At 44.1% G+C, this 17,505-nt stretch overlaps 1 protein-coding gene across 2 annotated transcripts in view; it reads right to left on the bottom strand.

The window, feature by feature from the left end:
• Positions 1 to 17,505, bottom strand: part of LOC128306427 (armadillo segment polarity protein) — a 34,579-nt gene that overhangs the window by 3,186 nt on the left and 13,888 nt on the right. The window contains exons 4-7 of one of the 2 annotated variants that reach the window (XM_053043949.1): positions 4,079 to 5,709; positions 3,782 to 3,985; positions 2,964 to 3,236; positions 941 to 1,034 (exon numbers count right to left, since the gene is read on the bottom strand). In XM_053043949.1, the coding sequence (XP_052899909.1) occupies positions 941 to 1,034; positions 2,964 to 3,236; positions 3,782 to 3,985; positions 4,079 to 5,709 (2,202 nt within the window). The remainder of the gene's footprint in view (positions 1 to 940; positions 1,035 to 2,963; positions 3,237 to 3,781; positions 3,986 to 4,078; positions 5,710 to 17,505) is intronic. The other variant, XR_008287589.1, reaches the window with a different exon arrangement.

Here is a 17,505-nt window from a genome sequence, read left to right on the forward strand (position 1 = left end):
ATACACATGACGCGAGAAACGATGTTCGATGACGACGCAGCGGAATTGCACCTGCATATGTGGACATTTAAGATACCGCTGACTTGATTTTAATGTGCTCGGCATGTTTTTTTTCATTTTATTGTGTTTGAAGCGCTAAAGACACGCAAAGTAATTATAGTTCCAACAAACCATACAGTTATGAAAGTTAACACAATATGTACAACATTTAAGAGGTTGAGGAAATTAATGAGGAAAGGGGAAGCAAAAGTTTCCAAGTGCTTACAGACGATTCCAGGAGAGATCTAGGAACCACTTGATCAGATGATCACTGAGTGCCTCAAAAGAATTTAGTGAGATGTTTTAGTCAAAACGAAAGCCATGGCGATTAACTCTCTTTCTCTTCTTGTAGAACTCCGAATTATTATATTACATTCTCCAACTACAAAGTTATATCCAGCGCATCTGAATTAATGTTGCATCTTGGAGATCTTGGATATATTTCGGTATAACATGTTTTGCAAGAACCAGATGTTCAAGTCACTCTATTTGGGAGATTGCCTGCAGCATAAGACGCATCTATGACGCTAGCGCAGATCAAAGTCTATCTTGTTTAGGCACTTCTTCACGGTTTAGGGCGAATGCATTAAACTTTAATTTCAAAACAGAATTACGAGATATTGAAGATACAGAAAGGGGAGATATTATGATAGAAGTAGAAAGAATGGTGATGATAATTCAATACTTAGTTACTGTTAGATTATAGATATGTAGGCTTACAAAAGTGTTACATTTGTAGTGTAATTGTTCAATACATGTGTGAGTACGGTGCTCCAAACGAACAACGTTCGCCTAGTCATGACGCACGATTTTTTCTAAACTAGTATGGGATTGAGAGGTTCTTTACATGATAGGTACCTTAGCCTAAATCGTGCGGAGTGGTTTGAGAGTATTTACGTACCTTGCTGGAATGCACGACCACCGTGCGAGCTGTGCACACTCGCGGGCCCTTGTCCATACAGACCCTCGTAAGCTTGCTCGGGGGACAGGATGTCCTGTTTCAGTTCCAATGCAAATCGTACAACCGGCATTACCCGTAACCCGCAACCGTTGTACACACCAATAAACAACACATCAGTACGTACCATACCACACATGGATCCCGGAGCGTTCGGACGACCGATCAAAAAACGGTTTTTTTATATAAACCGATCGACGTGATGATGGCAAAACCGACACAGATATATACGCGTGTGTGTGTGTTTGTTATTGTGTATAGCATGTGTGCGTACATGCGCCCCACAATTAGTCGAGCGTGTAGTTTGGCCAATGCAAATGTCGGTCACGTGCCAGGGTTGAGTTGAATGGGTTTTTTCGTTTTGTCGTCATTTGCCAATATTGCAGAGCGCACCAGCACAGAGTGGGAATTTTGGTTTCGTTTTTTGTTTTTCAGGGACAGCAGCAGCCAATCGATTCGATGTGTGCGTGTGCGATTTGGTCATCCAGTGTTCCGTCCAATTCGGGCATCCACATCCATTAGCCGGAAGGATGTTTTTATTTTGGTTTTTTGCGTTTGATTTGAATTTGTGATCATGATCGTAAAACGGTGTACAGATGATTGTGAATGGGGGGTGGGTGGGTCGTGATTTCGAGCAATAGATACAAAACCAAACACAAAAAAACCCAGTGTCCAGTGGAGAAAATACATGAAATAAAAAGATGGAAGAAAAAAAATAAAAAAAAACGAAACATTTCAATTTGATAAATAATGATTTAAGGAACAATTGATAAATTTCATGAAATATAATAGTGTAAGGAAAAATAAAATAAAGGAAACATATTATAACATCAACCAGAAGAGAACAAGAAACGAGAAAAACACAGTAATAACAAAAAAAAAATAAAACAACAAATTAAAATTGTAAATGGGAAAGAAAATATCGAATTTTTTGGCATAACAAGCACAGGATATAGACAGATGAAGAGAAAGGAGAAAAGAGAAAAAGAGAAAATAACGCATGTAGATAATACTTTCACGATTGAAAACTATAGGAACGATAAAGAGTATATAATTTTGATAGAATTACGCTAAACGGGCTTTCCAGTGGCAGATAAAAAATAATAAAATTCATATAAAGAAGAGAGTAAATTATACAAATGGCAACAAGAAGTAAGGAAAGATTTGAAATGAGTATTAAGTCGAGAAAAAAATGAAGATTATGTACAAGAATAAATTAATTTTACTGCCTCCGAAAGCCGTTGTGTGTTTTAGTTTGCTTTTTTCTTCTTTTAAATTTAATTCGAATTGGTTATGAAAAAAATACAATGCACGGTGCAACTTCAATAATAAGGAGCGTGAGTGTGAAACATAAAAAACCAAAACGGTTGTGAAGCAAAGTACACACACCGAGGGGTGCGATGCGCACTAAATGGTTGTGAAAATTCTTACCAAATAGCACACTCCTGCTACAAACGAAATGATTTGTTACCATTATCTGCACATCGGTTACCTTTCGTTTGTGTGTAACTTTAGTTTGTTGCATAATAAATTTATGGTAATCGTTTAACTTCACTGCAAACATGTTGGAGCAGCAATCAGTCTACATTTCAATGTTCAACATTCGGAAAAAACTGGACTATGGAAAGATATTTAATGGATGGCAATGCACTTAAATGGAAAACCAAAAACACACCGTAGAAGAATGAAATGTAAAATTCAGATAAACAAACAAGCAAACGAAACCCACAACTCTCTAATAAAAAACACACACACACCGGGTGGCGGTTGTGTGCATTCATATGAGTAACGTGCGACAGAGAAAGAAAAAACTATACAATCGCAAACGGCAATCGGAGAAACAAGCACGCCCCCGAACGGGAACCAATCCACTGGTACCGCGATGTAAAGGATGCTGCGCATTTTCTCCCCAAATGTGAAGTGCTGCAAGATCGTGTTTGCACACACACGCGCTCTTGATACTGACCTGCAAGTCCGGTCCGATACCGAGCTCGCCATTGTTCCACATGCTATCGTCGCGGAACACAGGCAGGGTGGTCAGTTCGCTAGAGAAGCGCTTCTTGTAATCCATCGACTTGTCCTCGCTCATCTTGAACAGCACGGCGGCTGCATACGTGGCGACGCCCTCGTTGGCCGAGTTGAGCAGCTCGGTAAGCGGTGCGGTGGCTCCTTCAGCTTCGATCATCTCAGCCACCTCCTTGTCCACGGCCAGTTCGCAAAGTACCCCAGCAGCAACACGCTAAAATTGAGAAGAGAGCACATTTACGGATTAGAACGGTTTCACTGTGCTAGCCTAGAAAAGCGGAGATATTCTCATAACGGTTGTGGGAAAGGGATTTAGCTCTTCAACTTCAACGGAAATGCTTCTCCACTAGCGGAAGAAGTCTCTGTTTTGCGACTGTTAAATGGGCAGCCTGACAGAGTAGTTTTTTTTTACAATGCCCAGAATCACGGTTTGATGCGAAGAAAAGGGGAAAAAGCGGCACTAACGCTTGCAATGGATCCCAATTTCAAAGCCACGCCTCATATTAATCGATATTTTCAGGGACAATTTAGAGACTTTCACAATGCGCAGAATCAGAACCACTTCCTACTGCTACACGCGCGGGTTCGTCTCCCTACTTCCCCAGGTGTTTTTCTTGACGCTACCAATAAACATCCTTTTCACTCCTACATGATGGTGACTAATCGTTTGTTTGTCTAACTGGGGAAAACTTTAGTGGAGCATCCATGTACCCAAAGCTTCGGAGATGTTACGGAGCGAAAGACGCATAAGCCACGAACCTGGATGTTTTCGATGTCGTTGTAGAACAGCAGCTGTACGAAGATCGGAATAACGTTTTGCGAACGTATGACCTGTCGATTGTATTCCTCCTTTGCGAGAATATGCAGCGCGCCGACTGTACCCTCGACGATTTCCTCCATGCGTACACCGTCGGCGTAGGCACCCGGTGGCTGCGAGCCGTTCGTAGCAACCGATGAACGTTGCTGTTGGAAGAAAAAACAACAATAAACAATTAAATACCGTTTAACTATTTAGGTTAACATTTGGCGGCTTTGCGCTTCTTTTAAACATTTTACCCGCTGCGTATCCTGGAACGCCTTAAACAGCAGCCGCACCAACAGATGGATGGCCCCATGTTCACGCAACGGTGCCGCATTGGCCGGACAGAGCGCCAAGTTGCGAATCAGACCGATCACGGCCTTGATCAGCGGCCAGCGGGACGGTGGATTGAGCAGCTTCACAATGACCGGCAGTCCGTACCCGTTGCGCACGACGTTCTGTGCCGATTCCGACTCCGGATGACGCGAGGTCAGATGGCGCAGGGCACACACGGCCGGTTCGGTAATCTCCTCCCGGTCACCGGCGTTAATAATCGTGCCAACGAGCGCTTCCACGCCGCCTACCTGACAGACCGTCACCTTGTTGCGCTGGTTGTTGCACGTCAGGTTGGAAAGAATGCCGGCAGCACAGGTGACCACGTTAACGTCAGACGAGCCGAGCACGGTCACCAAACCGGACAGCAGCGTCTCGAGTCCGTCCACCTTGGTGGCCGCGTCGGACAGATTGCGCAGCGTCCAGAGACAGTTCTGTACCAGGCGCTGCGATGGATTGCCCAGATGCATGGCCAACGCCTGCATGCCACCGGCTTCCACAATGGCCGGCTTGTTGCTCGAGCAGACCGACAACACCTTCAGCACGCGGGACGTTGTCCACAGCAGCTTCTCGTAGTCGTACGAGCGCATTATGCGAACCAGCTCGCTCGGTCCGGTCGAGGCGAGAATGATCAGCTTGCTCTCCTGGTTACCGTACGCCAGGATCTGCAGACAGTCCGTGACGATGGCGAGAAATTTGACGTTGTTGCGCTGCAACAGTGCGACCATCTTCTGCAGCCCGCCAGCCAACCGTACCGCCATCTTGCTGCCATCCTGGTGCAGCAGCAGGTTGTGCAGCGTGGTGATCGCGTAGAACAGCACTGACTCGACCGGCGAGGACAGTAGCTTTACCAGCGCCGGTATGCCACCGGACTTGAAGATTGCCAGCAGACCTTGCCTGTGATGCGACAAGTTGTGCAGCGTACCGACCGCACCCTTCGTCGTCTCGAGGTCGTTCGAGTTGGAGAGCGCACGGACGAGGGCAGCCACCATCTGCGGGCTGTTCATGATCGCGTGACGCGACGCCTCCTTCTTGGACAGCTGGTGCACCATCATGGCGGCCTGGGAAACCACCACCTGGTCCTCGTCGTTCAGCAGCTTGATCAACTCGGGTATGGCGCGGGTGGCCAGATCCGCATCGTCCTGATAGTTGATCAGGTTAACAACCGCGTGCTTCAGCATCTGGGACGGTTCCGCCAGCCGTTGGACCGCCGTCGGTTGCTGAGGGTCGAACTGTGTCGACGGGATCTCGATCCCTTCCTCGAGCGTCTCCGGGAACATTGCGGCCCGCACACGCTGGGAGCGGGTCTGGCTCAGCTGCTGGTTCATGTCGTCGACCTGATCCTGTGTAAAGTTTTGCGAGAAGCCCTGATCCATGTCGAACATCAGCGGATCATCCTCCATGTCGTCGTCCTTGCCGCTCAGGGACGGCACCTGGGTCACGGCGCCCGAATGAATGCCGGAATCGCCGAGGTACGAGTTTTGCTGCCACATCAGTGTTTGCTCCTTTGCCGATGGCATCGGCATATCCGACGGATTGTAGGGATTATGAGACACTGCAAGAAGAGCACAGAGGACGCGAAAATTAGTAGTGGTTCTGATCTGTTTTGTAGGTATGAACTACTCGCTGATATCGCTGCAGCTGAAGCAGATGTTTCAACATCTCGCAAATTAAAAGCCAATTCTTCGATTCATTCTTAACATTAAAACAGCCTATTGTAAAATATACGCAGTGTTAAAAGTTTGATGTTAGAACAGTTCAGATAACTCAAGAAGTTTGTCTAACTTCAAGAATTGGAAGATTTGGGCAACTATTGTGTCACGAATACATCTAAAACCATCCAAACCCGTTTAGCAGTGGATCAGTAAAGCTAATTGCTCACAGTAGTGCAAGATGAATATTTAAAGACCTTATTCTTCCAATCGTCCAAACTTTTTCGTCTAAGTTACAGGAAACAGATAATCTATTAAGCGGAAGCGTGATCTGGCTAACGCATCACCAAGCACCAAATCCCAGATTTGGAAATCCCCAACACACATTCTAACAAACCCCTCTCAGAAGTGAAAGAAACATCGAAAGAAGCCTTAGATAATGCAATCGCGCATTATCCTCATTTATCCACACCGTTTGCTCGGCTTATTATCCAATATTTTGCCGACAGCAGGCGAAGTATGGCGAGTACGCGCACCATTGTTGGCAACACAGGAAGCGACAGTGAAAGGAAAAGTTCTAAGATGGTAAGAAAATCAAAGCGAAGAAGCACCCAGTTAGTAGAATGTGAAAACGTTGCGGTAGGAGATGTTTCCGAACTAATGTGTGCGATGCCTTTTGTTTGGATTGCATGATCTAAGTAAGCTAAACTCCAGGATAATCAAGCGTGGCGCATCGACAACGAGATACGTAATGCAAAAATCAACCAGATTAGCAGGCAACGTGGGGACCGGTAAACGCAAACACAATGCTGTTCAAATGAACCTTGAAAAGTCCTTCTTAGGTATGCCTTTTTTTGTTCCTTTTAGCCGTACCAATTGGAGAGTTACAGCATCATCTCACCTTCTGTAGGTAGAAGCAAAAAAAAAAATAATACACCATGTCGATATGGCATCAAACGTAAAGACACTTGACGGTGAATGCTGAGTGGTGCTGGAGTAGCAAAGCGTCCAAACAAACATATCCCTAAAATCTTATACACCAGAGACTAGGGATAAACGACACACAGGATCTCGCTCGTTCTTCTCGTACACTAAGATGATAAATCTTTTCTTAGCCAGTTTCCGTTTGCGGTTATGAGGGGCTAATTCTCAAGGTGCTCCAGGCTTTTCCTTAAACGCCATCTTACGGAAATTCGGAACCACCGGGTTTAACAATAACTTCCGTTACGGTTGGTTTCCTTGAGAAGATCTAAGAATATAATGTACACTGCTGGGGATGGGCGAATCAACAAAATTACACCTTCCTTTGACCAACCGGAAACCGTCTCACTGTTGTAGTCCTCGGTCGACCAAACAAAATCTCGTAATATATTTGCCACGGCAGATGCGAAACCGACGAAAACACAAGAGGCATCTCCATTGATACGAAGACAATTTCCTCTCGAGACGAGGGCAAATTAAAGATGCTTAAAAAATTGAAAGCAAATAAGTCATCTTGGTAGTCAGGTTTGAGGTTTTTTCTTCGGTGTTCTCTCACCGCACACATAAAAGACGACGATGCGTCCACTGACAGGTTCTTTATCTGTCCGGTTTGTTTCGAACGAATGCAGTAAAGAGGTGATGACATTGAGGTGAATCCTCAAAGCAATCTTGACACGAACGCTGGCTGCTGGATAGTGGTGAAGATGGTGTCGTTTATATTTTTTCCCTCTAGCAGCGTTGTAGAGCCACCCACCGAGCGGGAAAGGCGCTTTGACGAAGTGGACGACCCTTTTGCCCACAAAACAAGGCAGGTCATCTAGTCGGCAACTAATGATGTAACACACAAATTGTGTTTTTTTGGCGCGAAAAGTGCCATCAACATCTTTAGCGAATCGTTTATCGGCGCCTGTTGCTTTGTTTTTTCTTCTTCCCGCGAAGAAGCCAATAATTGATTTAGCCAGCCCGAACAGAGGCCGCCGGAGATATTAATTCTATACCACACGGCGGGACAGTATAACAGTTGCTCATTTCACGACTTTTTGTTATTTCATTACTGGCTCTAATATTGGAGTTGGCATGTATCTCCAGTTTTAAGTGCATCCTGGCTGTTTGTTACAATAATTAATTATTCGTCCTTTCTATTGGCGCCTGGACACTCTGTCACTGGGAGTGTGAAGGTAAATATTTGCCCATCTCTGCAAAAACCGTAAGTGTACTACCTCGTCTAGGCAGTCACCGTCATCATCCACTGCAAGGGGAAATCAGAAGATAAATCGTATACCTTTGCAAATGCATTACTGCTTAGCCTTCCAGCTTCAGAAACGGAAATGCTTATTACTTTATTCTAGACTGTTCTCGGATGTAGTAATGCCGCACTCTATGTATTCTGTAATTCACGGCTTGAATGTCAGTCTTGAACGGTTTCCTCTTTCCTCTGGTAGGCTCAAAGGCAGAGGTGAAAATTTAAAAAAACTCATCGAGAAAATACAAAAACACAACGAGTTTCACCAAACCGTATGTCCTTAAACTCCATTGCCAACTGCACCGGCACAGCAGGCTAGACCAGGCACAACCACCGTCTATCATCATCACATCGTCATCGGTCACCAGTGCATGATGGCAGAGAATGACGACATCTTCAACATCAAACGATTCTGCTATACCTTCCTCCTGGCACAATGAGGCAGCTCTCTAAAATGTTGATAATGGTGTTACGATAGGGAAAACGTTAGGGCATTAAAAACAGGGAGTAGACATTGTGCGGTACGGGCCGCACGCTCAACATTTACAATCGGCTGTTGCCAGGACATTCAATGCGATGACTGATGTGGGGAAACACATCGTACGCGCACAACAACAACAGCAACAAAACCTTGTTCAGGAGAAAGGGGAAAAATTAAATACTCTGGTCCTTTTGCGCAACTAGACCATCGGTGGGTGTATGTGTGTGCAGGAGTATATAGCAAGGAAATCCCGGACGGGAAGGGTGAAAGAAGCGAGCAGGAATGCAAAAGATCAAAGGGTTTGGCCAGCAAATTTGGAGGCGATTTGAATCCTAGAACCGGTCGTCTGTCCCTGTCATCTCTTGCCGATACGTACACCAGGAATCCAATCTCTCAACCCTCATTAGGGTACATGTTGTAAATCTAATTTCAATTCCGAACCCTAAAATCTTGTCGATAATCCCCGGAAATATTCAGATAATTTGAATCGCACTATCTCTCTCTTTTTTTACGTCTCTTTCTCCTTATCTCTCTCTCTCTCTCTCTCTCTCTCTCTGGCTCTCGTATTGTATTTTTTAGATAAAAACCCTGTTTCAAAACTAATATCTTGTTAAACAACAAAGAAACATATTATCATTAAAACCAACTATTGTTTAAATTTTTTAATTTTAATTAAAAGGTGTCGTTCACCAATGTTTTCTAAATGTTTGGAAATAAAGCAATTTAAATATATTGGGCATTGCGCAATAATTGGCAAATTAACCTAAATATTTACCAATTAATTTTCGTCTAAATATTATAAATTTATATATTCTAAGTTTTTTTAATTAAACAATAATCTATTTCTCACTTTAAGTCTATTTCCTGTGTAATTATAACTTTATGTGTGATGTAAATTCTTCGGAAGGCATCAATCTACTAGCAATTAAAACGTATTTGTTGGAGGCGTCCCGATGGTTTAGTAGTGTTGGTACCAAGCTTCCACACGACAGGATCGGTACGAAATCCCATACGGGTCGGTCCCTATTTACATTACATAGGGGAAGCAATTATCATAACGCTTGTTATGTAAACTTTGCGTATGGAAATCTCAAACAAATCAAAATAATTAATGGATGGAAGGAATAAAAAAATAAATTCTTACAAAATATATACAAAAAAAATGCTTCTTTTTTGTCTATTTCAGTACAATTAACCGATTGGTTTGTCTGCATGGTCATGGTGATTGATTTAAAAGTAAAAAATAGTTAACTCCACTTAAAGTATAAGTATAAAAAAGATTCCCTCGATCTAAGCATGCAAATTTAATTACCATAACGCTAGGCAGCATTCTAATTGTTCTACAGCTCCTAAAAAATGTATATAAATAATAATTACACTGCTCCTCGACCGGGCAGCGAAGCCAATTTTGATCAATTAATTATAACAAGGAAGAAGCAACACAGAATCAATAAATATAAATGTTTTAGCACACACCGTTGTGCCTTCATCGTTGTTTCTTCCCACACGGGATGCATTATGCACCAGGTTATGAACCGACCTGCAAACGCATGGGTCAGAAGTGACCCACGTGTTACGTTTTTTTAAGGCACATTTCATGCGTTCGTTTTGCACCGGCACAAAGCACATCCGGCACGGCCAGACGGACGAATGCGAAACAGAGTGGAAATATCAATTACTACATAATTATGACACAAAACATCCCCCCAACTGTGCATAATACACACAAGCCCTTTTTGTCTTGACACGCGTCATCATCGATATTGTGGCGTGATACGACTTCAGCCGACCAAAAAAAAGGAGGAGGGAGGAAAGCGAGATTGTCATCCAGTAGGGTTTCTCGCTTTGTTGTAAAGGGGTTCCCACTGTTTGACTACTTTCACGGTTAAATCCTTTCCCAAATTGCATCCTCAGTATGCCACCAAACCGCCGCCTTGAGAAAATCGTTCTTAATTGTGGTTCGAGTTGCGAACGTCAGGAAAAACAAGGGAACTTTGAGCGATTCGCCAAAGGGCCCTGTGTTTGCCATCCTGGACGTTGAAGCCTTTTCTGTGTGAAACACACATTAGTTACGCCGAAACGAAGTTGTGCGTTTACTTACATCAACTTGTAAATCCTACTCTGCCCTACCCGAACCGGCAGCAAATACATTAAAGTAAATAAAATATTTACAAAAAATAAAACAAACTAAATTCACATGAAATAGAGCATCAGGAAAGAAGTATCAATCTCGTTGGCAGATTAAGAAACTGGCACCTGAATCGTGGCGCCTTTCGGAAAATCGTTCCACCAGCGCCGGGCCAAAGCTCAAGCGTAGTTCACAGCGAAATTGCAAAGCTGCTACGGTTAGGAGGCGCCAAATTGTTGCGAGGACCGTGAGCGTGCTCAGCGAGGCTACATTTTTCATTTTACAGTTCACACTAGCGCAAACGGTTAGCAGGTCAGTGCCTGCAGAGATGTAGGCGAAGCACCTAGCTGCGGCGTGCGTTTCCATCAGCCCGTCGCACACCAACCAGGGGACACATAACGATGCGGATTTTCCACTTCATCGACGAGGGCAAAAATACGGTCGGACGTGTTGATACAGAGGAAATGAGAAGCGAATAGCTGGCAGGAAGATTTGCAAAGATCAAAGGAAAACTTTACCATTCGGCTGGGGAGCGATGAGTGACGAAGCGCACCGTCTGCCTAAGCCACCCACCACCCCGTCCCAGGGCCGGTAAAGCAGATTTTAGAAACGGCGAGTAAATGTGCCCTTTTGCGGAACACAAAGAAAACCCGGGGGTTAAGGTGACCGGGGTGGGAAACTGGCAGGGTTATCCGTTTCTGGTATGCTTACGGTCGTCTCGTCAAACGAAGCCACGGCAAACCGCTGGAAGGTTGCTGGCAGCAGGGCTGCGTGCAAGTCCCTCGCAGGCAAACATGAATCCACACGTGTACGGCTATCAAAAGGACACGTTTTGGAATTGTACTCACAACTGCAAACGAATCCTCTGGCCGCGTTTTCTTTTGTGGTTGGCATCAAATCCGGTGACGTCTTTTTTATGCTATTAGAAATTTGTGCTAATGCGTAGTGGTTTGAAAATAAATGGCTGGACCTTAGGAAATCTGTGAAGTCATATGCACATATTAACGTTCTTTTCCACAGTATCAGATCTCTGTCATCTTTGTGATGTTGTCCAGAATTCCAGAAGATGCGACAATGTTGGGTGAATCTGGTTCAGATTCAAGAAGATTCGTGATTCCTCAAAGATACTCAAAGAATCCGTAAAGAATCGTGCATCTTCAAAGAAGCATGAGTCCTACATGATGGAAGAATCTCTTTCTACGTCAATCTACAAACTAAATACTTGAATAGTTTGTAATAAAAGATTCCAAAAAGAATTATGCCATCGCAAAGCTGCACTGCAGTCGGGTGCATCCCATCACGGACATCCCTCCTACTGGTGGATAAAGTCAAAAATGGCTGGCCTAGATCTCTTGAGGTTGTTGCGAGTATTGTTGGGGTATTCATGAATCTGAATCTTCGAACCGAATGAATGAACCTGCTGCTCCATTTCAAAGATGCATGAATTCTCGAAAATTCCGTTACTGCTCTGAGGATTCATGAATCTTTTGAGAGTCTGATTGGAATGACTCCTCACTAAAGATTCACATGAATAACTCTTCGCAAGAGGTTCATTAAGCAAAACACAGTCAGAAGAGCATTTCTCCTAGATTATCCTCTACTAGATCGTTATCATTATGGAGCACCAACATCAGTAGGCTGTAAGCTGACGGTTCTACTAATAACACGTGATCAACACAGGGACGTCTCCGAATGATCATTTCGGTTGGGGTTTGGGAGTCAAAAAGATGACCTAACACAGTGTGGACAAATCATATTAGATATGGCACATAGCACACTGGAACAAAAACCTAAATCGCATCAAAACAATCCCAAAACTTCCAAAAGACGCAGGGCAAATAAATATGGCAACCTCTGTGGAGAGGGTTCCCCTGTACGGTCCATCCGAGTCAGGGTATGCGTTGGTTGACCATAGGCTACCTTCGTTAGGCAAATAAACCAGACTAATGCTGGTAAGTAGTTTACCTTAAGAGAGAGAGTGAGTAAGAACAATAAACTGAAGGAAAAGTTGCGGGGGGTGAGGTTATGTTTGCCAGCTCACTCAAACTGGCCACACGCTTGAAGAGGTCCACGTGTCACACATACCCCGCTGGGTGTGTTTGCACTTTCCATTGCCAGTCACACCCGCGTCTGATACCCGCGTAAGCAGGCGGACAACTTGGCTAAAGAAGGCACCATTAGAACCCTGGCGGATATTGAGGCAGATCGTATATTGGCGATTTTAAAAGCAGCGAAATACTTAAGCGATACCCAGAGATAGCTTTAATCTTCTTCCCAAGGTTCGGCTTATCCCAGCTTTTTGTCGTCGCTAGAGACGACTGCTTCAATGGAGGTAGAACAGATGAAAAAAAAAACCAAACCCACCCCCCGCCCTTCGACAGACTCTGAGGGGTTTCAGGTAATCTCTTTATCCTTAATAGCATTCAGTGTTGTCAACTGTTGGACCTTGGATATTCGAATCCTGCCAGACTGCCTGTTTGTTGCGGAACGACGGACGGAAGGTGCTGCGTAACGCATACACCCGCACTTCCAGACGAGCGATATTCGAGTCATTTCCCGCGCAAAAATGGCCGCCGTTCATGATGGCTCCCAGGCATCGGGCGTGTTCGGTGATTCTCTGCCGTGCGCCCCCAGGAATCTTTATTCCTGCAAACAACAACAACAAAAAAGCCTCCTCGGTACGGTGTCTCCTCTCATCGTACGTGATTAGGGATTCTCTTTGAAGTTTTCGACATTGCCATCGGTGAATGTTCTCCTTTTACCCGCCCAGCTTCCACTTCCATTTGGTGGAAACAAAAAATGAAGGGCTTCCATCAGTTTTCCATTTTCCATCTCGCGCGCGTCTTTCGTCTCTCCCCTTTACCACACAGTTCATCACACAGACCTGCAAAATCTGGCACAATATTACTCGACGGCGCGTTTCCATTCGTGGGTGAGTGTGCTGTTTGGTTTTGTTTAAGGGATACACGTGGCAATAACATGCGCAGCATTCCGACCAGCAACGGGTCCAGAAGTGTAGGCTGTGTGAGCCGGCAGCGTGTTTGTACAGCGCGAAGTGCGATGTGGTGATGAAGCGATGAAACGAAAATGATCAACATATTGTTTTTTTTTTGAGGCTTGCGAGTGCAGAAACGTCAAATAATATTCATCTTGTGGTTGTGGGCGCGAATGTCGAAACGCTTCACGTCCATGCTGTTGGAGTCATCTTTCGCCGGTGGAGTTTGAAGCGGCAAAATATGTGACTGGATAGTTTATGGCTGCTGTTAATTATGTCATCGAGTTGTCGCTAATGGAGGGAAGAAATTGCCTTGCTTGACACCAAATTATACAGCCACAGTTCCGACAAACCCGTCATTAATAATTCAACTCCTCTGGAAGAAAGATGTCATTCGGTGCATTGAAGGAAAACCGGATATTCTTGCTAAAAAAAGAAAAACCATTTTGTTGGAGTACCTCTACCACGCTGACCGCACCGAGTTGTTGCACTAGCATCAACTATTCATCAGCCGGACACCAGTGGACATCCCAACTATGGGAAGAACCACAGTTGTACCGCAGGCGATAATTGAAGCGAACTCGGCAAATGTGTTCTTTTTTTTTTTGGTCGTACAATTTGCGGAACTGTTGCACGGGGAAAACTCCGCTTCCATTTTCCAGCATTGTGGGGTGCAGCGCATATAATTACAGGGACCACACCAACACGCACAAAAGGGGGATCTCTTTTTGATCGCCATCCAGCTATTATCCAATTTCGTCTTACTCAGCGCGAAGGTTGCTCAAAGTGGCTGGGCGGGTGCAACATATGTATGTCTAACGCAATTAAACTTCTTCAACATCTAAATTGACCCACGCTGTCACAAATAATGCCCTTTTGAGTTTGATTTTTCTTTAGCGAATAAATCAGAATAACACAAAATGTCTTTTAGGACGCACCATTAACACCATCAAACACCTCTAAAGCTGTTTTTCGCAATGTTTTTTTTTTATTATTTAAAGATAGCAATTTAACAGGCAAGTTCCAGTAGAAAATGTCTTCAAGTTACCAATCGATTTGGAATCGAAAAGCGAAATAATTCTCTATTTTATTGCGCACAGCCACCGAAATCGCAACCATTGGGATAATTTTCCATTTTCGACATTTTTGGACCGGTCCGTGCAGCAAAAAAAAGGATGTGGGGGGTGTTATCCTTCCGCACGTCGCCCGTACACGCGCGGCACGCTTTCTCCAACCTTCAAAGCGCAATACAAAAAAAAACAGAGAACCATATCCTACAGATCTACAAACGCAAACGAGGGTGAAGACCATGATTCCTTTGATCTTTCACTCTCGTCGGCGATCTGTGCGCCCTACCGCTGCAAACCTTCCCGAACCTCGCCGATGACATCCCGCCAATGAAGAAGCAGTGGATTGCCCTGTTTTGGGCTGTCCCTACGCTTTCCCAGGCATTTACCGTGCCCGCCGGTTCGCGCTTTTGCCACCGTCTGGGGTATTTCAGTGCTTCAAAGCGCTTTGCCATCGCAGACGAAGCGGGATCCATTTGCCGTCGTTATGGCAACAGGGTGTCGACGTACCGACTCTTCGCACCGCGAATCGTTTTACCATACCATCCTATATTAATTTCCCTTTTGCCGAACACTACAGCGGGAGGCTCGTTCGTTGCTTTGTTTTTCGCCCCCCACTTACGTAAAGATTTCTTGTTGGAAGTTTTATGTGTTTTCTTTATATTTTGGTGCACCTTTACCATGGTTGGAAAATGTTCTGGATCGAGGACAAACCCCAGTTTGGTGGAACCTTTTATTTTCCCTCCTCCACCTAAAGATCATTATGAACACCCGGAGAAAACTGGCAATCAAGCGACGGAGCGAAATAGAAAATTCAATTTACAATCATTGTTAAATGTTTGAACGTCCTTTATGGTCTATTACTAATATCGTTAAATTGGTTTAAAGTGTTTAAATATGTAGTGAAGACGTTAGACTTTACATATTCTTTATGTTCAAAGGTCTTCTTTTTTCGTTTACATCACATAATTCAATACTTACTCCAGCCAGATTCGATTAATTCATGAATAACATGAATTTCCAGCCAGAAATAGATAACAAAATTGTGAAGAAGTCATTGAAATTTAGTAAAATGCCTACGGGGTGCTACGGGAAACCAAATCTCGAGATGGTCTCAATATATGCACACAACTAGTGTTGTACTTAATGAATCGTTTGAGAAGAGTCATTAATATGACTCTTTAGTGAGTAGTCATTAAAATCTTTTGAGAATAGTTATTCATATAACTCCTTAGCTAGAATCCTTTCAAATTCTATGAGAAGAGTCATGCGTATGAATCTTTTGCGAGGAGTCATTCAATACAAGAATCAACTCTCAAAAGAATCGTGAATCCCCAGACCATGCTGTGGATCATGCTTCTTGGAGGCCTTGTGGAAATTTTTGCATGATTCATTCAAGAAGCTTTGCAATAATAGTTACGGATTCATTCATTCAGTTCATAAATTCATTCCGATTAATGAATCTGAACCGGAGTAACCCAGCGCTATATGAAACGAAACATTCATATCGCAATGTCATCGTCCGTGTCCCAGGGTAATGGGCAAAGCAAAACAAGCAATGTATGTTTATGTTCCACAATTTTATGGCACAATTCACAGGCGCGGACCAGCGTTGGGGGTTCAGACCCGATCGTTACGACCCGATGGGTTTCAGCTTGATAATGCGCACAGGATCCGATGCTTCTTTTTGTGATGTACGTTTAATGCAGCGTAACAGAAGTTCTTGTAATTCGGTGCCGCAACTAATGCAAGTTGCGGTATGCGAATTATCACAGCTCTGGTATTTCCTCCCGGGTGCCAGGCTAAGCGCGCTAACCAAGATTACCCCTCCAGCCAATAAAAAAAACCGGAGCTAGCAGCTTATTTATATATTTGTGCTTATTTTGCTGGCGAGCGTGCGGCCAACACTTATTGACACTTTGGGTAGTAGCGGACAGTCGCGGAGTTAAAGATTATCAGCGAGAGCACCCGTCTGACCGGTCTGTTTTAAAGATCTTTGCTATTAAAACAATTACTTTTTGTTACGCACAGTGTTTTCAATTTATGCCATATGCGCTGTAATCTAGAAGCTTCGTATTTAGAACGATAAGCGTAAAAACACTTGTAATGTTTTTAAGTTTTTTTCACGCAGGACACTTCATAGGATTTAATAAACCTTGAACCTCCTGTATTGATACAATCGCTTGATCGCACTGTAATAAGAAAGGTTTTAATGGTTTTTTGGTTCCAAAATTAAACAATTAATGCCACGGAAACGCTCACAATATCAACGCTTACACAGCAGCGAACCCGCACATGTAGTACGCAACAGGGCCATGCATAATCAACATGCATTCGTTCCGTACGATCCTGTATGAAAGGTTCCGCTAACTCCGGACCCCGGACCGACTACAGCCATAAAGATTATAAAATCAATTAAACACATTTTCCGTTCGCCATTGCATATGTTGCCGTTTTCTATTTGCATGCTTTTCTTCCTTGCCCGCCCGAACAATCCGTGCACGATGACATTTTGCTATCAATGCCGGTCGATTGTTGTCGCCGTGCGAGTGGTTTCGAACGGTTGTTTATGTTTGCCACGCATGGCATTACTTCCCCGTCGTGGAGAAACATTTCAAAACTACCGTGTTTTGCTGACGGGCGGTGTGTTTTGTGTCACCAATGGTGCGATAACACACGTCTAGCGCGCTAGCGGAATGTTTTATGTTTTTGTATTTCTAAACTATCGTTGATAATGCGACCAAGGAACAAGCAGTTATATTGGCCTTGGTTTAAGGAGTTATTACACCGTGCAAGCTGCAAGG

The sequence above is a fragment of the Anopheles moucheti genome, chromosome X (genome assembly GCF_943734755.1).
Source record: "Anopheles moucheti chromosome X, idAnoMoucSN_F20_07, whole genome shotgun sequence".
Taxonomy (NCBI): domain Eukaryota; kingdom Metazoa; phylum Arthropoda; class Insecta; order Diptera; family Culicidae; genus Anopheles; species Anopheles moucheti.